Source organism: Capra hircus, chromosome 11 (assembly GCF_001704415.2).
Source record: "Capra hircus breed San Clemente chromosome 11, ASM170441v1, whole genome shotgun sequence".
Taxonomy (NCBI): domain Eukaryota; kingdom Metazoa; phylum Chordata; class Mammalia; order Artiodactyla; family Bovidae; genus Capra; species Capra hircus.
The window spans coordinates 1873638-1899134 of record NC_030818.1 but is presented as its reverse complement, the minus strand read 5'-3'; the positions used below and the strand labels follow the sequence as shown (position 1 = coordinate 1899134).

The window sequence follows — 25497 nt, the reverse complement described above, 5'->3', positions numbered from 1 at the left end:
AGCGTGTGAGATGAGTGCAATTGTGTGGTAGTTTGAGCATTCTTTGGCATTGCCTTTCTTTGGGATTGGAATGAAAACTGACCTTTTCCAGTCCTGTGGCCACTGCTGAGTTTTCCAAAGTAATTACCTTTTTACTTTTCTTTAAGAAAAAAGCAACTTAGGCAGAGAGTATAGGACCAGCAAAGATATAGGCTAGAGGATAAAAGTACAAAGAATCTGAAGCAGTTTAATTTCTGGTTATGTCAGCCACCAATGAGATGACACTCGTCTCATGTGTTCATACCCTCACCTTTTTTGGTTCCAGAGCACAGAAGAGAACAGAAACTCCGGTGCCAGCCATGGTTCCCAGGCAGCGCTGCCCCTTTCTTCACTCTGGCTCCGGAGTAGGAGGGCTTACTTGCTGGGCACTTGCTGAACCATCTTGGCCATCTGTGTCACCAGAAGTGCTGGCAGAAAGGTGAAACATTAAAAGAGCAAGAAAGGAGAAAAGGCCTTTTGCCCTGATAGGTTATTTGTCCCAACTGTAAGGTATAATTAGAGACAAGGCAGTGAAGAAGGAAGACGACCTCAATGGAGACAGGTTACCTTTATTCAGGCAAGGAGGGGCCACAGTCGGTCTAACGACCAAGCCGAGCGTGTGCAGGATCAGGGGAGCTTCATATTTAAGGGGAAGTTTTGCAGAAGTGATACGGGAAGATTTAGTCAGGCGAATGAACAGGGGTGGAGGGTCCCGGCCTGGGGTGGAGGGTCCCAGGATAACGCAATCTGCCGGGAGTATGGGGTGGGACTTAAAGTTCAGTTTTATCATCCTGGAAGTCAGGTGGTTCAGCAAGGGCCCTTGAGGTCTTTATCTTCTTTTTTCAGGCCTGAGGCCTTTGAGGTCTTTATCTTCTTTCTAAGCCGAAAGACTCCTTCACCAACCTCTCAGTCCTCAAGTCTCCTCTCTGGTCGAAGTGCCCCCGGAGAAACATCGTTTTAATATCCAGATCATTTCTCTATTTCTTTTAGGTCCGAAATGATCCTCGCTTCTAGAGGAGGAAGGTGTCCAAAGTTCTCTCTTTGGGTTCATCCTTCGCTGAACCTAAACTTGGGGGGAGGCGGGCGGGGAGCAATGGGAGAAAGACGGAGAGGTAGGGAACAGCCTGTCAGGATCTCCTGGACATTTTATAAGAAATTCACATTTCTGGAGACCCTCCTAGAAATTCTTGTTTGGCAGGCTCGGTGTTTAGGCCAGGAATTTTTTTTTTTTTTTTTTTAAACTCCAGTGGCTTCTGTTGAACTGCCCCAAACCCGGCTGTTGGGCCCAGTTGCTAAAGGCACTTCCAATAAGGGGATTGCTTCCGGTTCCTAGCCCGTAGCGGGGTGGGGGGTGTGTGTGTGTGTGTGTGTGTGTGTGTGTGTGTGTGTGTCTGTCTGTCTGTGTGTGTGTGTGTCTGTGTGTGTGTGTGTCTGTGTCTGTGTGTGTGTGTCTGTGTGAAAAGGAGTTAGGGGCAGAGTGAAACCTCTGTCCAGGTAGCTGGTGCGCACTTGCCCAGCCTGCAATTTGCCAGAGCAGAGCACCCAAGGTTCCCAAGCTGCCAGTGCGCAGGCGCCGCTCGTTCGACCTCCCCCCGCAGACCCGCCCCCGACGCTTGTTCTGGGGACCCCGGCGTGGTGGCCTTCCTCTCGCGCAGGCTCAGGACGGGTCTCGGGAGGCGGGGCTGGAACCCGGGTGTTGCTTGGATCTTTGTGGATTCAGCTACTCTTGGTGCGCAGGCCAGCCATGGGCATTGCGCCCTGAGCCAGTGACAGAGTGCGAAGTGTTCCTCCGTCTGCCCGCCCGCGAGGGGCTGAGGAGGCCTGGAACTGGGCTCAGAGTTGCAGGGCCCATCGGTTCCCTGTGAGCTCTGCAGAAGCAATTCTGGAGGAGCGCGGGTCACCGAGATCTAGGGTATGGCTGTGGCCATTTCCTAGTGGTCTCCGTGGGAGCTGGGTCCCAGAGTCCAGTCTCCAGAAGGAAGGCGGCGGCCGGGCTTCTGAGGCGTCTGGGAGTCCGAGAGGGGAAAGAGCATCTCCCCCCGCAGCCACAGCCGCAGCCGCACTGCGCTCAGCTGGGACGCCAGTCTGGGTTTGACAGCCCAGCTCTGGGTCCTGCGGGTCAGCTGGGCGTCCCTGCGCGAAGTGGGGATGCTCGGTGTCATCCGGCTCGCTCCCGGCTCCCTGAGCCCCGGGAGGATCGCAGGGCCGCCACAGAATGACAGAGATTTGGACCTAGTGAAAGGACTAGCCCCAGCTATGGACTCCAGAGTTTCAGGTTTGGCTCTCAAGGGTGCCGCGGGCCGGAACCCTTCTGGGGAGTCAGTCTGGGTCTAGGAGGAGAAGGAGGACCATAGGATGGGGGCAGGGAGTCCCACTGGCGGGGCAGAGTCTGTCCTTGGGATTTCCCAGGCAAGAATATTGGAGTGCGTTGCCATTTCCTTCTCGGAACCCAGGGGTTGAGCCCGAGTCTCCTGCATTGGCAGGCGGATTCTTTAGCACTGAGCCACCTGGGAAGCCCTGGCCTTATAATAAAGGGGCTCTTAAAATATGCTTCAGAGACCTAATGATGCTTTAGAACATTCAGGAAAGCGTCTCAGGAAGACCTGGCCTCTGCACTACTTCCCAAGGAGAGGTGTGACTTCCGCAAAGTCCCATATCTTTATGTGGTCTTGTCCTAGGCCTTATTTTGTCTTGTTAACCTGTTTTATACCCTCAGGTGACATTTAAAGTTCCTTGAAGTACTTCTCCATGTTTATATTTTCAAAAGGCCTAATATAGGACCTGCATATTGGAGATCCAGTGACCACAAAGGAGTGGCCAAACTGGTCACCCTCCAGCTACCTACAGCTTGTTGTGGCCTATGGACAAGGGGGGGCCTCATGCAGCAGTGTGCACAGGCAGCCTGTAGCCTGTCCCTCAGCTCCCGTAGGTCCAGCCTTATCCCCAGAAACCATGGGGCCGACACACTGACTGGGGGAGTCTGGGAGCTGTAAATCTCATGAGGGTTAGCCTTACTACCTTCCTTTTACCTTCCTAGTTCTCCCTTCTCAGGACCCTGCTCTTCCTCCAGAGAGATGCCTAGGAGAAAAGGGAACAGCCAGTTTATTCCTGAAAGCCAGACCGCAGGTGAGTTGGGGTTCTCTTTAAGTTTTTCTCAAATACCTGAACTATGGAGAGTTTTGCTTCCTTTTCTCTGGAGCCAAAGGGAACTGGACCCAATTCCTGCTCTGCAGGAGGCAGAGCCCATCAAGGCTTTTGCTGGTCTCCTTGCCCCAGGGCTCTCTGCTGAGTGAGACTGGGCCCCTGTGCACCTGTTATCTTCCTGGATTAGTGTGGTAACACACTGAGGATCCTGGCCTTGGGATTGGGGGGGGGGTGTCTTTTATGTGTCCTCATTTTGCTGTCTGAGTACAGCTCCCAGTCCAGTGTTCTCCTTGGCTCTTGGCTCTGCCCTCCAGAAGTTTCTTCCTTTTGCAGTATCTCCCTTGGTTGCATATGAAGATGATACTAAACTTTTTTTGAGGGCTAAGCAGCTTTTTTATCCTGAGTAGTTTGATGGCCCAAGGATTGTTTCAAGTCTTGCACCTTCAGTGTGACTCTGAAAAACCTGACCAGCGTTTTGTGCATTTGCTTCCATTAGCTCCATATATCAGCAGCTTTTCCCACAGTTGTTATTGAAATATGCCCCTCTCTTTAGACTTAATTGTGGAGCTTCTGGGGTTTCCTTGGCAAAACCTTACTTTTAGTCACCCTGAGCAATTCGGTCCCACTGAGAGGATTTACTGGGAGCCATAACTGAACTGAAACAAAAGGTCTGACAATCACACTCATGACTTAGTCCTTGCCATTAGGCGGGGTTTTAATCATCTTTTGTCATGCAAAAGCTATATCTATTTTGTCTTTGACCAGTTGGAAATGAGTATTCATTGTCTCCAACCTTGCAAGTCCTGGAATTTCTGGGACACTTTCTTCTTCTTTTAAAATATTTGAAAAAAAATATATATATGATTTTTTGCTATGCCATGTGGCATGTGGGATCTTAGTTCCCCAACCAGGGATTGAACCCACTTCCCCTGAATTGGAAGCCCAGAGTCTTAACCACTGGGCAGCCAGGGAAGCCCCTCTGGACACTTTCTTTGCCTTACATTTTAATTTTGCAAATCAGCAAACTCTTAGACTAGTTTGTGTGTGTGTGTCATGCTTTTGCCACGTGTAGCCAGTGACACCCAGCTCATACCGCTGACGCTATGCCTCCCTCCTTGTCTCATCGCATCACCTGCTCATGCTTGCATTGTTCCTCTTTCAAGTTATTGCATCAAGTTTTACCACAAAGTTCACCACCAAACTATATGGGTTGCCATCTTGCCAGTGTTTTCTACTGCCTGGCCCTGAAGCCACTATCACGCATTTTAGGCTTTTTTATTATGGCAGAACACCTGGAGTACCAGCTTTTTAAATGCGTCCGTTGAGGCTATACTGTGATAACACAGCGAATCCTGAGATGCTTACACCAACAACGGTTTATTTCTTGTCCACGTTACATGCAAGCTGTGGTTTTGCCCCACATCTTCACTCTGGGATCATTTGCCATTCTCAGAGCAGCAATTGTAGAAGCTGACTGGGAAAGCTTTTGCTCATAAGTAGCTCATGTCACTTGCTTCACATTCCAAATGTGAAAGTGAATGACTTGACTACACCTGAGTCAGTGGGGTAGGAAAATCAATTCTGTAGGGAGGGCCAATGAATATTTTGCACAAATAGTACAATCTATTATTTGGGTCACTAAGGTAGTGAGTTTTCCACATTTGATTATTTTGGACTGCCTTTAATATAAAATTGTTAGTTTGGCTTATTCTGGGGAATCAGTATCTAAATGGGATTTGACTTTTAAACATTTTGAGGGGAAAGTAAAAGGAGTTTATACTACCTTCACTTATTTGCTTTTTAGTTCATAGTTTATAGCTTATTGTACAATGTAAGTCAATTGAGAGTATTTTCATTATAGAGGCTGACAGGATAGTTCTGGCTGGGACCCACAGAATGGTTGTACCTTGTGAGGCCCTGAGATCTGGGGTTCTCACTCTCAACTTTGCACATTTAGAAACTGAAAAATGATTAGGCTTTTTGGGGAGATGATTTATAGTAATCAGACTCACAAAAGACTTACTAATTCACTGTAAGTCCATTTTACATACTTTCACTGAACTGTATGCTGGCAGCTGTTATGGGATAAGTTATTCTAAGCCCCAAATGATTTTATTTGGCCTTGGTAAGAATTATCATAGAAATCCTAGGCCACAAGTTTCAAAAATACTTAATTAGAAGACTGTTGACACTATAATACACTTAGAATGCAGAGTTTGTTATTTTTATTTTAATCAGTTTTTTTTTATTGATTCTATTTAAATGTCACTAAATTGTGAGACATTCTGAAAATTGAGGAAATGGATTGTATTTATTTCTCTCACATAAGTGGAGTGTCCCTAAAGGTTTGATTTTCCTGAGGCCCTGATTATATTTCTAAGCAGTTGGACGTTGAGATCTGTGGGCATTGTGTGGGATACTGAGTAGTAAGGATGACACAGTCCCTGGAGCAGCTTAAAATATTTTTCAGGTGATAAAACCTGGCATTGTGATAGCCAGGAACTCTTGGCCTTTTTTGTACACCCTAAGGTTCTATTCAGACACCCGTCTCCTCCCAGGGCCATGAGTGTACTCTCTGAGGGTGCAAGATTGTCTTCTGTGTTTCAGGACCTGATGACATTTGAGGATGTGGCTGTGGAATTCACCTGGTGGGAGTGGGGGCAGTTGGACCCTACTCAGAAGGACCTGTATCGGGAGGTGATGCTGGAGAATTTCAAGAACCTGGCCTCCCTGGGTGAGCTCAGCTCCTCCAAAGCCCAGAGCCTGCCCATCAGGCCATCTTTAGTTCCTTGGTGTTTAAAAGCTAGGGGTGTCTGGGCCTGTTGGCTGGCGTTTGCCCTGAAATTCCAGAATTAGACATTTATTTTCTCTTGGGGCCCAGGAGATTCAGTATTTCTTCTCCTCGTAGGAAAGTCCAGCTGTATGCGAGATCAGAGTAAGAAGCTTTATGACTTCACCATGCTTAGTTGCAGGCTGTCCACAAGCATTGGCCTCTTACATACCCATACTATGATCCTTTTCCTTCTCTACCACCAGGGTTTCCAGTGTCCAAACCATATATGATCTGCCAGTTGGAGGAAGGGGAAGAGCCCTGTATTTTAGAAAGAGCAATCTCAACAGGTGTCCACTCAGGTGAGAGTCAGGCTAAAACAAGAGTACACATCATAAGGGCCAACTGTGACTGGAAAGTTCCTTTAAACCGTTGGTCAGGGGCCTCTTCTTTGAGAAGGTGTGGTCACTTGCCAGGAGCCCTTTTCTTTGAAAAGGTGAAGTTGCTTGCCAAGAGCCCTCCACTCCAGTATTCTGAATACTTGTAGGCTTCTATAATGTGTTCTGGTATGAAAAGATGTCCATTTTCTTCTCTAGTGTTTATCTTTCCTTTGTTTCTTGTGAGTAATGTGGATAAGAAATAAACATCTGCCCATCTCTGCCCACCCTTCAGGGTTCTTGGGACTATGCGTCATCAGTAGATGTCACACGATCAGTGTTAGATGGAGTCTAAGGACCAACAGTTGTTAAGTCCTATATCAGCAAGGAGAACAAAGAGTTAGCAGCAGATCAAACAGAATGGTTAAGTAGCCCAGAAACTAAAGGGCTACCAGCAAGGACATCCTGACAGATGACGTCAGGAAGATCAAGGTGAAGACACTTCAGGCTTTATTAAGTTGAACTACAACAGAGGTGGTTCTAAGAACAAAGACCACGTCTTACCAGCTCTTGATGGCATCTCTTTGAATTCCTAGGTGACTTGAGTCCTCGGGGTGGTAGGCTCCACCCCTTGGGACAAAATTCCGGACACAAAGCTCTCCTGCCTGCTATGTGCAACCCAAGCATACTGCAGGAGATGACAGTCTGTGTCCATGTCCATCTTTGAAACAGAATCAGCCTCAGGCCAGAGCTGAAGCTCCCCAAAGCAGGGCTCAAATCCTGAGAGCGCAGTCTGGGCCTCAAGACTCCAGAAGAGGACAGACAGAGAAGATGCTGATCTCTGTATTGGTACTCTCTTGATCGTGTTTCCTTCCAGAATGAGGGCAAGGGTCCGGCATCTGGATCTAGTCTCATCATCAGTATCTGTCTGTTTACAGTGTTCTACAAATATAGTGTGTTTCAGAATCTCTAGGGGAGCTTGTTAAACATTCAGATCCTCAGGATCCCCACAAGACCTACTGGCTTAAAATCTGGCCTGTGGGAGCCCTGCTTAGGCATTGCCAGTCATTTCTCTGTTCAGAAGGGTCACTATTATTGTATTAGCTATTGTTGCTGAAACAAATTGTCACAAACTTAGCGGCTTCAATCAACACAAGTTTATTATCTCATAGTTCACAATTCAGAATCAAGTATGAGTCTCACACTGTTAAAATCAAGGTATCAGCACGGCTGAGTTCCTTTCTGGAGTGTCTAGGGACAGTCTGTTTCTTGTTCATCTGTGTTGTTGGCAGAACCAATTCCTTACAGTGGTCAGACCGAGTTTCTCATTTTCTTGCTGGCTATAAGCTGAGGAGCATTCCCAGCTTCTAAAGACTACTACATTCCTTGGCCCGTGCGTCCCTTCCTCCACCTTCAGAGCCAGAAGTGATGGGTCAAGTCTTTCTCACACCACATCTCTCTGACTCAGCCAGGAACTGTCTCTGGTTTTGAGAACTCATGTGATTAGACTGGGCCCACCTGAATGACTCATGATAATCTCCTGGCCTCAGGGTCTGTGCCTTTAATCACATCTGCAAAGTCTCTTCTGCCATTTAAAGTAACATGTTTATATGTTCCTGGGATTTGAATACATAAATATGTTCAGATGGACTTGGACATCTTTGGGGGATAATTATTCTGCTATCACAGTTACATGCAGTAATAGATGTTAAATGTATACAGTATGTATATTATACTATGTATATAATACACAATAATGTGTGGTGTGGACTGAGGTGTTGAGGGAAGATTTTGTGGAGGGCATCTTCCTACCCTCCTCTCATCTTTACAGTCTTTGGATTTACCTTGTGTCACTGTTGTTCAGTAGCTAAGTCATGTCCGACTGCAGCTCCATGGACTGTAGCCCTCAAGGCTCCTCTCTGTCCACGGGCTTTCCCAGGCAAGAATATTGGAGTGGGTTGCCATTTCCTTCCCAGAGGACCTTCCTGAACAGGGACTGGACCTGCATCTCTTCACTGCAGGCTGATTCTTTACCACTGAGCCACCAGGGAAGCCCTTACCTTGTGTACTGGAGTCCCAACACTGTTCTCTCAGGTTTTTCTAATCTCCAGTTACCTGCTTATCTTATTCTTGGCACTTCCAAAATGTTCTTCAGACATACACCATTCTTGGAAGAGACTGTACCCTCTTTTAGGTATTATTTTAAAGGTTAATGATCTTACGTCTATCATAGGACTTTACTTCCTCTGGGCACATAGAACAGGTAATACCAGCCTGTCTTTTTTGTTTTTTTTTTTCCAGACTGGGAGAGGAGGCCTCAAGCCAAGGAACCTATGCTAAGTCAGGGACTTTCCAAAGAAGAATTATTTCAGAGAGCATCAGTGGAGAAATACATTAGCGATGAACTCAGGACCTCCAGACTGAAAGCAACCTGTGGTCGGGATGACCAGATAGGGATGCATCCCAAAAAACAGGAGAGACATCTGAAAGAAACGTCACTCACTCAAAAATCTCCTCCCACCCTTAAGGGAGGTCATAAATGGAGTGAATTTGGGACCAGTTCAGGTTTAAGATCAGTCCCTATTAACCAACACCATGTTCCCACAGGAGAAGGATACTATAATTGTGATACAGAATTCAGACAGACTTCAGGGAGCAGTAACTCTCGGAGAACCCAACCAGGGAAGAAATCTTGCAAATGCAGTGAATGTGGGAAGGTGTTCCATTTCCAGTCAGAACTTCAGCGCCATCAGAGATGTCACACTGGAGAAAAGCCCTATGAGTGCAATGAATGTGGAAGAGCCTTTGGTCATATTTCATCCCTTATTAAACATCAGAGAACTCATACTGGAGAGAAGCCCTATGAATGCAGCGAATGCGGAAGAGCCTTCAGCCAGAGTTCCTCTCTTGTTCTACATTACAGATTTCATACAGGAGAGAAACCCTACAAATGCAATGAATGTGGAAGGGCCTTTGGTCATACTTCATCTCTTATTAAACATCAGAGAACTCACACTGGAGAGAAGCCCTATGAATGCAGAGAATGTGGGAGAACCTTCAGCCAGAGTTCCTCTCTCGTTGTACACTACAGATTTCATACAGGAGAGAAACCCTACAAATGTAACAGGTGTGGGAGAGCCTTCAGCCAGAGTTCCTCTCTCACTCAGCATTACAGACACCATACTGGAGAGAAACCCTACAAATGTAATGAGTGTGGGAGAGCCTTTGCTCACACTGCCTCCCTTATTAAACATCAGAAAAGTCATGCTGGGAAAAAAACCCTACGAATTCAGCCAGTGCAGGAAGGCTTTCAGCTGGAAAACACACACCACTAAACCTCAGAGAATGTACTGAATTATATATTAGAAAGCGATCCTAGGAGTGCAATGGATGTGGGAAGACTTTTGGTCAGAGGACACAGGACACATTTTGTTCAACATCAGACAGGGCACACCAAACCGAAGCTCTATTAAGAGTGGGTGGGCTTTCATCATACCTCCTCCCTTACCAAACACGAGAGAATTCAAACCAGTAAGAAACTGTGAATATCATGGGTTTGGAAAGGCTTTAGTTAGTGGGTCACACATTCAACATCAGATAATTTATTATTTTTAAGATTTTTTTATATGAACCATTTTTAAAGTCGTTATTGAATTTGTTACAATATTGTTTCTGTTTTATGTTTTGGTTTTCTGGCCATGAGGCATGTGGGATCTTAACTCCCTGACCAGGAATTGAACCCACACCCCCTGCTTTGGAAGGTGAAGTCTTAACCACTAGACCACCAGGGAAGTCTCCATACATGGGAGAATTTATACTGGGGGGGAGCCTCATCAGTGTAATCAGTATAGCACAGGCTTCAGTCACATAGTGTTTCAAAAGCAAACGAAAATCCCCGAAACAACGCCAGATAACTCATACATATTTTACATTAGTAACAGGTTAAGTTTTCTTTCAAAGGGCAAAGTGAAGTGAAAGTTGCTCAGTCGTGTCTGACTCTTTGTGACCCCATGGACTATACAGTCCATGGAATTCTCCAGGCCAGAATACTGGAGTGGGTAAGCCTTTCCCTTCTTCAGGGGATGTTCCCAACCCAGGGATTGAACCCAGGTCTCCTGCATTGCAGGCGGATTCTTTACCAGCTGAGCCACCAGGGAGGCCCCATGTATGTATCTTTTTCCCCAACTGTCCTTCTCTAGCCCTCACTCGGGTCACTTTATATGCCTGGATGCCCGCAACTTTGTAGCTGGTTTTTGCCTAACATAGTCCCTTTGTCTTACGTATCTCTGGCCATGTTAATCATTCTCATCAGTGGGCACCTATCCTGCCACCCCGTCCTGCTCCCAAAGCCTCTGTTTTGCCTATAGGATAAAGGCTCACCTCTCAGTTTGACATTCAATGCCCTCTTCAGTCTGCCCTAACCTCCTGCTGTTCCTGACAAGAACCTCCATTTCAGACAAACTAGCTTGCTTGCCATACCTCAAACATGTGTCCACACTTCCTAGCCTGGGCTGTTCTGCCTAAGCTGTTCCACCAGCCTGGAATGCCCTCTCCACTGTCTAAAGCCTGGTGATCAGTCAGAACCCTATTCAAATGTCCCTTCATCTGGGAAGAATTCTCTTGAATACTGATGGGAAGTCAGATCTTAACTCAATTGCAATTGTAAAAGCATCTGTTTTTCCGTAAGTATTATTTTTAATTACTGACTTCTGATTGTGCTGGATCTTCATTGCTGCACACAGGCTTTCTCTAGTTCTAGAGAGTGGAGGCTACTCTCTAGTTGTGGTGCACGGTCTTCACACTGTGGTGGCTTCTTATTGTGGAGCATAGGGTCTAGGGGTATGGGCTTCAGTAGCTGTAGCATGAAGACTCCGTAGTTGTGCTGTGAGGGTTCTAGGGCGTGTAGGCTCTAGTAGCTGAAGCACAGGGGCTCATTAATTGTGGCTCTCAAACCTCAGAGCATGCATGCTTCAGTAGTTGCAGTGCTTGGGCTCAATAGTTGTTGACACTAGAGCATGGCCTTAGTAGTTGTGGTGCACGGGCTTAGTTGGCATGTGGAATCTTCTCATTCCAGTCCCCTATAATGAAAAGGACATCTTTTTGGGGTGTTAGTTCTAGAAGGTCTTATAGGTCTTCATAGAACCATTCAACTTCAGCTTCTTCAGCATTACTGGTTGGGGCATAGACTTGGACTACCACGATATTGAATAGTTTGCCTTGGAAACAAACAGAGATCATTCTATCATTTTTGAGAATGCATCCAAGTACTGCATTTTGGACTCTTTTGTTGACTATGATGGCTACTCCATTTCTTCTAAGGGATCATTGCCCATAGTAGTGAATATAATGGTCATCTGAGTTAAATTCATCCATTCCAGTTCATTTTAGTTCACTGATTCCTAAAATGTCGACGTTCACTCTTGCCATCTCCTGTTTCAATAATTGAAAAAGCAAGAGTTCCAGAAAAACATCTATTTCTGCTTTATTGTCTATGCCAAAGCCTTTGACTGTGTGGATCACAACAAACTGGAAAATACCGAAAGAGATAGGAATACCAGGCCACCTGATCTGCCTCTTGAGAAATCTGTATGCAGGTCAGGAAGCAACAGTTAGAACTGGACATGGAACAACAGACTGGTTCCAAATACGAAAAGGAGTACGTCAAGGCTGTCTATTGTCACCCTGCTTATTTAACTTATATGCAGAGTACATCATGAGAAACACTGGGCTGGAGGAAGCACAAGCTGGAATCAAGATTGCCAGGAGAAATATCAATAACCTCAGATATGCAGATGACACCACCCTTATGGCAGAAAATGAAGAAGTACTAAAGAGCCTCTTGATGAAAGTGAAAGAGGAGAGTGAAGACGTTCGCTTAAAGCTCGACATTCAGAAAACTAAGATCATGGCATCCGGTCCCATCACTTCATGGGAAATAGATGGGGAAAGAGTGGAAACAGTGTCAGACTTTATTTTGGGGGGCTCCAAAATCACTGCAGATGGTGACTGCAGCCATGAAATTAAAAGATGCTTACTCCTTGGAAGGAAAGTTATGACCAACCTAGATAGCATATTAAAAAGCAGAGACATTACTTTGCCAACAAAGGTCTGTCCAGTCAAGGCTGTGGTTTTTCCAGTGGTCACGTATGGATGTGAGAGTTGGACTATAAAGAAAGCTGAGCACCGAAGAATTGATGCTTTTGAACTGTGGTGTTGGAGAAGACTCGAGAGTCCCTTGGACAGCAAGGAGATCCACCAGTCCATCCTAAAGGAAATCAGTCCTGAATATTCATCGGAAGGACTGATATTGAAGCTGAAACTACAATACTTTGGCTACCTGAGCGAGGAACTGACTCATTTGAAAAGACCCTGATGCTGGGAAAGATTGAAGGTGGAAGGAGAAGGGGATGACAAAGGATGAGATGGTTGGATGGCATCACTGACTCAATGGACATGAGTTTGAGCAAACTCTGGGAGTTGGTGATAGACAGGGAGGTCTGGCGTGCTGCAGTCCATGGGGTCGTAGAGTTGGACACAGCTGAGCAACTGAACTGGAATCTTCTCCCACCAGGGATCAAACCTGTGTCCCCTGTACTGGCAGGCAGATTCCTATCCACTGTGTTACCAGGTTAGTCCTCCATAACATTTGCGAGTGAAAGATATCTCGACTTGGAGTAGTTCTTATCAGTGTCTTAATCTATTTAAATCATTGGTTGTTTATTACTTGCCATTTTCTTGTCTCCTGAACCAGATTATCAGCTGCTTCAGGTCATTTCTCATACTTCCTCTCAGAAATGAGCACCCAATAGATGCTTACTAATCATGTGTTAACTTGAAAAACAACTTGTATTGCCCATGTTTTCTTGGTACTCTGACTACAAATTTTCGTACTAGATAAAAATCTTTCCTTCTAGAAAACTACCAATTAAATATTTTCTTAAAAAAATACAATGTTGCTTCCTGTAATTATTTTTCAAATTCAGGTATAGGTTAGTATTGTTCTGCGTTTTATGGGTAGCTTGTTGGATTTGTGCATGAAAATTTATTGCAATTTTATTTATAAAATCTCATTCCAACTACCAGTGTTGGGTTAAATGCCACAGGTTAAGGATATAGTCCCCCTCAAGACTGGGAGAGAGGGACATTAGCAAAGTCACAGGTTGATTTGTTTAAGATAATTTGTCCCTGTAGATGATAATGGAAAAGCCACTGGCTTTAATTCTCCATTGTGTCATTTGGTGAGACTAGAACTGTTCAAATATATTTGTCATGGTGATCTGCCAATGGATGGCATACCCAGAAGTCGGTAAGATTTCGAGCAGTGGCAATTATTTAGGATAATCTAAGAATGGGGAAGATACCCTGGAGGAGGAAATGACACCCCACTCTAGTATTCTTGCCTGGAGAACCCTATGGACAGAGGAGCCATCAATGGAGTTGCAAAGAGTCAGACATGACTGAGCGTGTGAGCATGATATAAGCATGAAAAATGGTATTCAAATGAGTATGCTCTGACCTAACAAAGAGGAAAGAAAAGAGGAAAAAGGTCATTATGGATGGATAACAACTAGGGATCAATAGAAATGAGAAGAGTAACTATGGGCAAGCAGATGAAAAATAAAATAGGGGTTTTTTGGGTTCCTTTTTTTTTTGGAAATAAAATTGATTTACAGTATCATGGTAGACAAAACAGGGCTTTACCACAGGCGTTGGTCTGACATCTTGGGCAGAAGCTATCCCTTATCTGAAGTCCTCTATTTATTCCGAAGGTCTTCGGTCAGCTGGTTTGGAGACCAGCTGCTTTAGAGCACCTTGGAAAATCCTCAGTCTGAAGTCCTCTGCTGGAATAGACTTCCAGTTGTGTCATTTCTGAGACTCTTCTTTAGCTGTAAGATATGTATGGAAGAATTGACATTCTGGAGGTTCACTGCTGCATTAGTTAACAGTATCTGATAAGGTTCCATACAGTAATGCTCAAGAGCAGTTTCTCTCTGATGTCTTACAAAAAAAATCTCATGGTTGAGGATCACAAAGAGGCTATTTAGGAAGACGCTGTGGGAAGCTGTCCTTAACCTACTGATGACAGGACTGGATATATATGAATCCCCTGTAATATTTTTGCCATGTCTGCATGCAGCAGGGTAGTTTAGTATTGGAAGTGGAATTTCCAAATAACTGTTCATTTCTTAGACAACTGATGTATTCCCAAGGGAGTGAACCATATGGCCATAAGGTGCTTGTGAGAGTACCCTTCACCAGGCAGCAAAAGAGTTCTGAGATTTTTGCTAATGTTAATAATGCCACTGATTTCTGTGAAGTGTGTGCCTTGACCCCTTGATATAAAAAATGGGCTGTCCTAGATTGGAAACACAAAATCAAGCAGTTTTTAGGAAGGACTATAGCTTTTCATGGCTATTAGATCCTTCAGTCCACCATTAAAACAGACATATTAAAAAGTAAAACACTCGTGGGACCTACCCAGGAGAGGATTGGCAGAGGGACTTTACACAGATGCCAGTTTCTCAAGGGTATGACTATCTATTAGTCATGATAGATACATTCACAGGATGGATTGAAGGCTTTCCCACCTGAAGAAGGCCGAGGAGGTGGTAAAAAAAACTGCTCCATGAAATCAATGTGAGATTTGGTCTTCCCAGGTCACTACAAACGGACAATGGGACATCACTTACTTCTAAGGTCATGCAGTTCAGTTTAGTCGCTAGTCATGTCCGACTCTGTGACCCCAAGAATTGCAGGATGCCAGGCCTCCCTGTCCATCACCAACTCCTGGAGTTCACTCAGACTCACGTCCATTGAGTGGGTGATGCCATCCAGCCATCTCATCCTCTGTCATCCCCTTCTCCTCCTGCTCCCAATCCCTCCCAGCATCAAGGTCTTTTCAAAGGAGTCAACTCTTCACATGAGGTGGCCAAAGTATTGGAATTTCAGCTTTAGCATCAGTCCTTCCAATGAACACCCAGGACTGATCTCCTTTAGGATGGACTGGTTGGGTCTCCTTGCAGTCCAAGGGACTCTCAAGAGTCGTCTCCAACACCACAGTTCAAAAGCAACAATTCTTCGGCACTCAGCTTTCTTCACAGTCCAACTCTCGCATCCATACATGACCACTGGGAAAACCATAGCCTTGACTAGATGGGTCTTTATTGGCAAAGTAATATCTCTGCTTTTTAATATGCTATCTAGGTTGGTCATAACTTTCCTTCCAAGGAGTAAGTGTCTTTTAATTTCATGGCTACAATCACCATCTGCAGTGATTTTCAAGCCCCCAAAAGTGATGGGACCGGATACCATGATCTTCATTTTCTGACTACTGAGCTTTAGGCCAACTTTTTCACTCTCCTCTTTCACTTTCATCAAGAGGCTCTTTAGTTCCTCTTCACTTTCTGCCATAAGGGTGGTGTCATCTGCATATCTGAGGTTATTAATATTTCTCCCAGCAATCTTGATTCCAGCTTGTGCTTCTTCTATCCCAGGGTTTCTCATGATGTACTCTGCATATAAGTTAAATAAGCAGGGTGACAATATACAGCCTTGATATACTCCTTTTTGTATTTGGAACCAGTCTGTTGTTTCATGTCCAGCTCTAACTGTTGCTTCCTGACCTGCATATAGGTTTCTCAAGAGGCAGGTTAGGTGGTCTGGTATTCCCATCTCTCAGAATTTTCCACAGTTTATTGTGATCCACACAGTCAAAGGCTTTGGCATAGACAATAAAGCAGAAATAGATGTTTTTCTGAAACTCTCTTGGTTTTTCCATGATCCAGCAGATGTTGGCAATTTGATCTCTGGTTCCTGTGCCTTTTCTAAAACCAGCTTGAACATCTGGAAGTTCACGGTTCATGTATTGCTGAAGCCTGGCTTGGAGAATTTTGAGCATTACTTTACTAGCGTGTGAGATGAGTGCAATTGTGTGGTAGTTTGAGCATTCTTTTGCATTGCCTTTCTTTGGGATTGGAATAAAAACTGACCTTTTCCAGTCCTGTGGCCACTGCTGAGTTTTCCAAATTTGCTGGCATATTGAGTGCAGTACTTTCACAGCATCATCTTTTCCAGATTTGAAATAGCTTAACTGGAATTCCATCACCTCCACTAGCTTTGCTCCTAGTGATGTTTTCTAAGGCCCACTTGACTTCACATTCTAGGATGTCTGGCTCTAGGTGAGTGATCACACCATCATGATTATCTGGGTCATGAAGATCTTTTTCGTACAGTTCTTCTTATCTCCATTGTGCCCAGAGGCCTCAGTCTTCAGGAAAAGTAGAAAGAGCCAACCAATTCTTAAAATCGGCAATAAAAAAGATAACCCAGGAGACCTCCCTGAGATGGAAGGAGGCTTTACCAATAGCTCTCCTCTGTACCCACATTGCCCCTAAGGAACAGGTTGGTCTTAGTCCTTATGAGATGCTATATGGCAGACCTTTTGTTGATGTCAATGACCTCTTCCTAGATCCAGAGGCTCAGACCCTCCGGTCTTATGCCATGGCCATTGTGCAATTCCAACAGGATATATGCTTGTAGGATGTCAGCCAGAACCCAAAAGATTCTAAAGAGCCACCAGTAGATGCTCCAGGGACTCAAGTCCTAATTAAAGTCCAGAAAGATGGGTCCCCAAAGGCCCAACTCCAGCCCACATGGAAGGGCCCCTACCCTGTAATACTTTCTACCCCCATAGCAGTCAAGGTACCAGGACATGACTCCTGGATTCACTACTCATGAGTCAAGCCATGGAAGAAAACCGAAGAGGATACTCGATACACCTGTGAGCCCCTGGGAGGTGTCAGATACCTATTCAGGACTACAAATGAGTGCCATCCCCAAAATCAAGTTTCTGGGGATAGGATTTCTCAGGATAGCTCTAAAGAGCCAACACAGCTTGGCAGGGGTTGTACCCCAAAATAGACAGGAGATAGATCTGACCCCTGTACAAGGAGGGACTTGATCCATCTTGAATGAGACGTGTTGTTTCTGGGTAAATACCTCCAGCTAAGTTAAATTAAGTCTCACAATCTCAAGAAAGACATGCACATCTACAGGAACGAGATGGAGAGTCCTTAGGGTGGCTACAGTCTCTCTTTGGGGGATCCTTCTTCTCGCAATGGGGAATTTGGCATTGGAGGCGGCCAAGAGGAGCAACCCCATGTCCAGGGAGCAGTGGCTGCCCTGGCGCAGGAGGGCCGAGAGGAGCTACTCCACCTTCAAGGTCAGGAGGGGCGGCCGTGAGGAGATATCCTGCATCCAAGGTAAGGAGCAGCGGCTGCACTTTGCTGGAGCAGCTCTGAAGAGATACCGCACGTCCAAGGTAAGAGAAACCCAAGTAAGATGGTAGGTGTTGCGAGAGGGCATCAGAGGGCAGACACACTGAAACCATAATCACAGAAAACTAGCCAATCTGATCACATGGACTACAGCCCTGTCTAACTCAATGGGGCCACCCTCTCCTATGGTGGAGAGGTCTAACACAATGTGGTCCATTGGAGAAGGGAATGGCAAGCCACTTCAGTATTCTTGCCTTGAGAACCTCATGAACAGTATGAAAAGGCAAAACGATAGGATACTGAAAGAGGAATTCCCTGCGTCAGTAGGTGCCCAATATGCTACTGAAGATCAGTGGAGAAATAACTCCAGAAAGAATGAAGGGATGGAGCCAAAGCAAAAACAATACCCAATTGTGGATGTGACTGGTGATAGAAGCAAGGTCCGATGCTGTAAAGAGCAGTATTGCATAGGAAACTGCAATGTCAGGTCCATGAATCAAGGCAAATTGGAAATGGTCAAACAGGAGATGGCAAGAATGAACGTTGACATTCTAGGAATCAGTGAACTAAAATGGACTGGAATGGGTGAATTTAACTCAGATGACCATTATATCTACTACTGCGGGCAGGAATCCCTTAGAAGTAGCCATCATAGTCAACAAAAGAGTCCAAAATGTAGTACTTGGATGCAGTCTCAAAAACGACAGAATGATCTCTGTTCATCTCCAAGGCAAACCATTCAATATCACAGTAATCCAAGTCTGTGCCCCAACCAGTAATGCTGAAGAAGCTGAAGTTGAACGGTTCTATGAAGACCTACGAGACCTTTTAGAACTAACACTCAAAAAAGATGTCCTTTTCATTATTGGGGACTGGAATGCAAAAGTTGGAAGTCAAGAAACACCTGGAGTAACAGGCAAATTTGGCCTTGGAGAACAGAATGAGGCAGGGCAAAGCCTAATAGAGTTTTGCCAAGTGAACGCACTGGTCATAGCAAACACCCTCTTCCAACAACAGAAGAGAAGACTCTACACATGGACATCACCAGATGGTCAACACCGAAATCAGACTGATTATATTGTTTGCAGCCAAAGATGGAGAAGCTCTATACAGTCAGCAAAAACAAGACCGGGAGCTGACTGTGGCTCAGATCATTAAATCCTTATTGCCAAATTCAGACTTAAATTGAAGAAAGTAGGGGAAACCACTAGACTATTCAGGTATGACCTAAATCAAATCCCTTATGATTATACAGTGGAAGTGAGAAATAGATTTAAGGGACTAGATCTGATAGACAGAGTGCCTGATGAACTATGGATGGAGGTTTGTGACACTGTACAGGAGACAGGGATCAAGACCATCCCCATGGAAAAGAAATGCAAAAATGCAAAATGGCTGTCTGGGGAGGCCTTACAAATAGCTGTGAAAAGAAGAGAAGCGAAAAGCAAAGGAGAAAAGGAAAGATATAAGCATCTGAATGCAGAGTTCCAAAGAAGAGCACAGAGAGAGAAGAAAGCCTTCATCAGTGATCAGTGCAAAGAAATAGAGGAAAACAACAGAATGGGAAAGACTAGAGGTCTCTTCAAGAAAAGTAGAGATACCAAGGGAACATTTCATGCAAAGATGGGCTCGATAAAGGACAGATATGGTATGGATCTAACAGAAGCAGAAGATATTAAGAAGAGGTGGCAAGAATACACAGAAGAACTGTACAAAAAAGAGCTTCACAACCAAAATAATCACGATGGTGTGATCACTCACCTAGAGCCAGACATCCTGGAATGCGAAGTCAAGCGGGCCTTAGAAAGCATCACTACGAACAAAGCTAGTGGAGGTGATGGTATCCCAGTTAAGCTATTTCAAATCCTGAAAGATGATGCTGTGAAAGTGCTGCACTCAATATGCCAGCAAATTTGGAAAACTCAGCAGTGGCCACAGGACTGGAAAAGGTCAGTTTTTATTCCAATCCCAAAGAAAGGCAATGCAAAAGAATGCTCAAACTACCACACAATTGCACTCATCTCACATGCTAGTAAAGTAATGCTCAAAATTCTCCAAGCCAGGCTTCAGCAATACATGAACTGTGAACTTCCAGATGTTCAAGCTGGAACCAGAGGCAGAGGAACCAGAGATCAAATTGCCAATATCCACTGGATCATGGAAAAACCAAGAGAGTTCCAGAAAAACATCTATTTCTGCTTTATTGACTATGCCAAAGCCTCTGACTGTGTGGATCACAATAAACTGTGGAAAATTCTGAGAGATGGGAATACCAGACCACCTGACCTGCCTCTTGAGAAATCTGTATGCAGGTCAGGAAGCAACAGTTAGAACTGGACATGGAACAACAGACTGGTTCCAAATAGGAAAAGGAGTACATCAAGGCTGTATATTGTCACCCTGCTTATTTAACTTATATGCAGAGTACATCATGAGAAATGCTGGGATAGAAGAAGCACAAGCTGGAATCAAGATTGCTGGGAGAAATAGCAATAACCTCAGATATGCAGAAGACACCACCCTTATGGCAGAAAGTGAAGAGGAACTAAAGAGCCTCTTGATGAAAGTGAAAGAAGAGTGTGAAAAAGTTGGCCTAAAGCTCAATAGTCAGAAAACGAAGATCATGGCATCCGGTCCCATCACTTCATGGCAAAAAGGTGGGGAAACAGTGGAAACAGTGTCAGACTTTATTTTTTGGGGCTCGAAAATCACTGCAGATTTTGATTGCAGGCATGCAATTAAAAGATGCTTACTCCTTGGAAGGAAAGTTATGACCAACCTAGATAGCATATTAAAAAGCAGAGATATTACTTTGCCAACAAAGACTCGTCTAGTCAAGGCTATGGTTTTTCCAGTGGTCATGTATGGATGTGAGAGTTGGACTGTGAAGAAAGCTGAGCACCGAAGAATTGTTGCTTTTGAATTGTGGTGTTGGAGATGACTCTTGAGAGTCCCTTAGGTTACAAGGTCCTACCAGTCCACCCTAAAGGAGATCAGTCCTGGGTATAAATTGGAAGGACTGATGCTAAAGCTGAAATTCCAATACTTTGGCCACCTCATGTGAAGAGTTGACTCATTGGAAGAGACCTTGATGCTGGGACGGATTGGGAGCAGGAGGAGAAGGGGATGACAGAGGATGAGATGGCTGGATGGCATCACCGACTCGATGGACATGCGTTTGAGTGAACTCCGGGAGTTGGTGATGGACAGGGAGGCCTGGTGTGCTGCGATTCATGGGGTCGAAAGAGTCGGACATGACTGAGCAACTGAACTGAACTGAATGTCCCTACTATTCCCTGTTATCACCATACTGATGCTGCTTATGATTGCTCCATGTATTATCAATTGTCTAACCTGTTTTGTCTCTGCTCAGGTCAACAAGCTACAACACGCAGTGCCAGTTCAACAAGAATATGTAAAACAGTCGACCATGGAAGATGTCACTCACCTGTAGATGAACACCGCCATAAGGACTCTGAGGCTTGAGATTAGCAAGAGGGGGAGGCCCAAACGCCCTCGCTGTCCCAGTTCAGCAGTAAGAAGCCAGAGAGACCTCAACACCCCTACTGCCAAAGAATTGGGCCTCCCCTCTCTTGAGCAGGGAATGTTAGGTACGTAGAATAGGAAAAAGGAGTCCAAAATAGCAGTGGCTAGAAGACAAAGAGGAAAAAGCCCACGAAAGTAGAACAAGGAAGGTCCAAGGACCAGAGTGAGAACTTCAGGTGAAGCAAAGAGGCCTCCAGGCTAGCCCAATTTACATAGGGCAGGCTCAGGGGAAGGAGAAAAACAGAAAGAGAGGAGCCAAAGTTGAGCCGCACTTCTTTTGGGTTGGCCTGCCTTCATGCCTTGAGGAAGTATTTTCCTTTGCTTGCCAAATAAAACTGAGCTGTAACCGAAAAAAAAAAAAAAAAAGTAAAACTCATTCTAATTTCATGAAAGGTAGAAGCTGGATAAAATCCATCTGAAAGTGTTCAGGGATCTCTGAGGCCTTGGTTGCTGGCCATGTTCCACTTTTAGTTCTTCAAAGATTATATTTACACGTGACACATGACCTAAATATAAGTTGTTATAAGTTTTTTTTTTAAGTTTATTTATCAATGTTAATTTAAGATAGTAACCAATTTGTCTGTATCATGATGTAAAGTTTTATGGGGGAAAAAAAAAAATTTTTAGCTGGTATCCATCTGAAATCCTCTGGCGCCTCCAAGTGGCCGTCTTGGGAGCGCCAGTAATGACCTGAGTGAAAGTTACCTGCATCCTCAGTTATGTTTGACTCTTTCTCAGTTCCATGGAGTGTAGCCCACCAGGCTCCTCTGTCTCAGTTCCATGGAGTGTAGCCCACCAGGCTCCTGTGTCCGTGAAATTCTCCAGGCAAGAATACTGGAGTGGGTTTCCATTTCCTCTTCCAGGGCATCTTCCTGATCCAGGGAACGAACCCGCATCTCCTGCGTCCCTACACTGGCAGGTGGATTCTTTCCCATTGTGTCAACTGGGAAGCCCATGAGTGAAGGTTACATTTTTTAAAAAACATTCTTCTTTTTCAGAATCAGAGGATAAATGCTGATGTTTCATAATGGTCTCTCTGAATTCCTCCAGAGATTTACCCTTTGAGGGTTCAGTTAGGACTCTCACCTAGGTGAAGGCAGTTTGTTTGGCATCGTGATCTGCTAGAGAATTTCCTTTCACTTCCATATTATCTTTTTCACATGAACCGAGGCCCTTATAAGAGCTACCTCTCTAGGTAACAGGAGCAACTGAAGTTCTTTAGGTTGTAGTTCATTTTAAAATCATTTGTTTATTTGGCTGTGCTGGGTCTTCGTTGCGGCATGTGGGATCCCTCGCCAGGGGTCAAACCCATGTCTCCTGCACTGACAGGCATTCTTTACCACTGAGCCACCAGGGAAGCCCACATGATGGGTATATACCTCTAAGTATTGAAAGCAGGGACTAGAAAAGCTATTTTCGAGTATTTACATGACCGAACACACACCCCATGTTCACAGTAATATTATTCACAAGAGTGAAAAGGTAGAAGCAACCCAACTGTCCATCGGCAGATGAATAAACAATACGGTATACAGTGGAATATTATGCTGTGCTGTGCTCAATCACTTCAGTCATGTCTGATCCTTTGTGACCCCATGGACTGTAGCCCACCAGGCTCCTCTGTCCATGGAGCTCACCAGGCAAGAATACTGGAGTGGGTTTCTGTGCCCTCCTCCAGGGGATCTTCCCGACCCAGGAACTGAACCTGTATCTCCAGCATCTCCCGCATTGTACGAAGGTTCTTTACCCACTGAGCCACCTGAGAAGCCCCACAGTGGAATATTACCTGGCCTTAAAAAAGGAAGGAAATTCTAACACACACTACACATGGATGAACCTTGAGGACATAATGCTAAGTTTAATAAACCAGTCACAAGAGGACAAACACTGTATGAGTCCACTTATATGAGATAATTAATCCAATTCATAGAGACAAAGAATAGAATGATGTTTGCCAGAGACTGGAGAGAGAAAGGAATGGTGAATTACTGCTTAATAGGTACAGAGTTCCTGTTTTTCATCTTTTCAAGATGAAAAGAGTTCTGGAGATGAATCATAGGGATGGCCACACAACAATGTGAACGGACTCAATGCCTCTGAAGTGTACACTTGGTTATGATGGTAAATTTTATGTTATGCATATTTTATAACAAAATTTTTTAAATGTCAAAAATGTACATGAATGTTCATAGCAGCTTTGTTTGAAATAGCCAAAAACTGAAGATAAACTATATACATATTCTATAATGATGAATGGTTAAACAAAAAGGAAGAAACTACTGATGCATTCAACAACTTGGAAAGACATCAAGGGTATTATGCTGTAATCTCCAAAGGACATGTAACTAATTCCATTTACATAACATTCCCAAAATGACAAAATTTTAAACACGGAGAACATATTAGTGGTTGCCAAGGGTTAGGGATGGTGGAGGAAGACAAAAGAGGGAGAAAGTGACTCTTAAGAGAAAGCATAAGGGATCTTTGTGATGACAGTTCTACCATGATTGTGGTGGTTACAGAAATCCACACGTGACAAAAACTGTATAGAACTACATACACACCCACATCACCCCCACCCCACGAATGCATGTAAACTGACAGAATCCAAACGAATTCTGTGAATTTTATCAATATGTACAAGGGTTTTGATACTGTATCATAGTAGACCCTTGAACAACACGGGTTTGGACTGCATCGGTCCACTTATATGCACAATTTTTCAATAAATATTGTCGTACTACATGATATGCTTCCTTGGTGGCTCAGTGGTATAGAATCTGCCTGCCAATCTCCAACCCAGGAGATGTGGGTTTGATCCCTGGGTCGGGAAGATCTCCTGGAGAAGGAAATGACAACCTGTTTCAGTATTCTTGCCTGGGAAATCCCATGGGCAGAGGAGCCTGGCAGGCTACAGTCCATGGGATCACAAAAGAATGGGACACAACTTAGCGACTAAACAACAAAAACATGACAGGCAGTTGGCTGAATCCATGGATATGGAACCATGAATTCAGAATACCGACTATGGGACCTGAGCACCCATGGATCTTGGATTCCATGGAAGGTCCTAAACCCATCCTCTGTGGCTACTGAGGGATGACTGTAGAAGATGTTACCGTTGGAAATAACTGGGTGAAAGGTGCAGGAGCCCTTTCTGTACTATTTCTACAGCTCCCTATAAATCTATCATTATTTTAAAATAAAAGAAAAAACAAAGCAGAACCTGAATGCTTGGCTATGGGTCAAATTCCCTTGTAATCTGAGCTGTCCATCATGAACTGGGGCCCTCTACTCTTGAGTGCCATGACCATGGCCTCTACTCTTGCTGTATTATCTTCTCTCTTCAACCCCCACCTACAGCTTCACGGTAACTTCCATGCGACCAGGTGCCTGAAGAACAAAATTCTTAGGTTCTGCAAGGTATGTAGGCATGGCCTAAAAGGACACAGCTGCACAACATTCCACCTTGGGAAAGCTCTGAGGAACAGAGGTGGAGGAAAATCCTCTCAGTGGACAGAACTTTGAGCAGTGCACTTGGTTGTTCATTTTGCCCGATCAGATGTATAGATCTATACTTTTTCATGGACCATGGCTAATGGCTGGGCTGGATGATCAGGTACTTGAAAGGAATGGGATTAGAAAATTCAAGGAGATGTGGGGAAGAGGGTGTGGACAGACTTCTCTAATTTGGCACAGAATGTGAACTTAATTATGTTCCATATGAATGCTTACCAAAGAGGAGGATTTTAATGAGGTAGACAGAATAACCAACGTGAGAATGTCAGTCTGCTTCCTCCCCCAGCCAAATGGACTCACGGGCAATGCACTAGGGATGGAAGTTATGTTTGAGCTCAACAACACAGACTTTCCCTGACTAGGGCCAATATGGCTATAGCCACTGTCGAGCGTTCAATATCCTAACAGCAGAGACCAACACTGAGCCCTCAGTAAGACAGAACACCCCGAAGGCTCAGTCAGCTAACTTGCTGCAGACTGACCACATCGGGCCAGTTCTACTAAGAAAGGAGCAGCCGCTTGTTCTGACACTCTGGATATGGATTCGCCTTCATCGCCCGCAGTGCTTCTCCCAAATCCACAGCGCTGCTGGAGTTGGCTGTGAACGGCTTTTTTATTCTTCCGTGTGCACCATTCCCCGCTTCGACCTTCACTTAGACCCCGCTCCGTGCTCGTCCGTACCTCTCATTTCGGTTTGGGAAGAGTCCACAGCATCAGCTTCATTCAGTGAGAGAGCTCTGTCTGCGGTCCACGCCGCTCGCAGTTCTTTAGATCCCGAGGGTCCCGCTGGCAGAAGACAGCGCGCCAGCCCCGCCCACCCCGGCGGCCGGCCCAAGCCCCGCCCCTG

At 44.9% G+C, this 25497-nt stretch overlaps 1 protein-coding gene and 1 long non-coding RNA gene across 2 annotated transcripts; one reads left to right on the top strand and one right to left on the bottom strand.

The window, feature by feature from the left end:
* ZNF514 (zinc finger protein 514) lies at positions 3062-11034 on the top strand. Its single transcript, XM_018054826.1, has 4 exons — positions 3062-3144; positions 5770-5896; positions 6199-6294; positions 8611-11034. Exons 2-4 carry the CDS (start codon positions 5776-5778, stop codon positions 9642-9644), a joined length of 1251 nt encoding a protein of 416 aa, XP_017910315.1. The 5' UTR covers positions 3062-3144; positions 5770-5775; the 3' UTR covers positions 9645-11034.
* On the bottom strand, positions 12838-25469 carry LOC102173309. The gene is made up of 3 exons (XR_001918762.1): positions 25332-25469; positions 21034-21471; positions 12838-14195 (listed from the first exon to the last, which is right to left on the bottom strand). It is a non-coding gene; the product is annotated as an uncharacterized LOC102173309 (long non-coding RNA).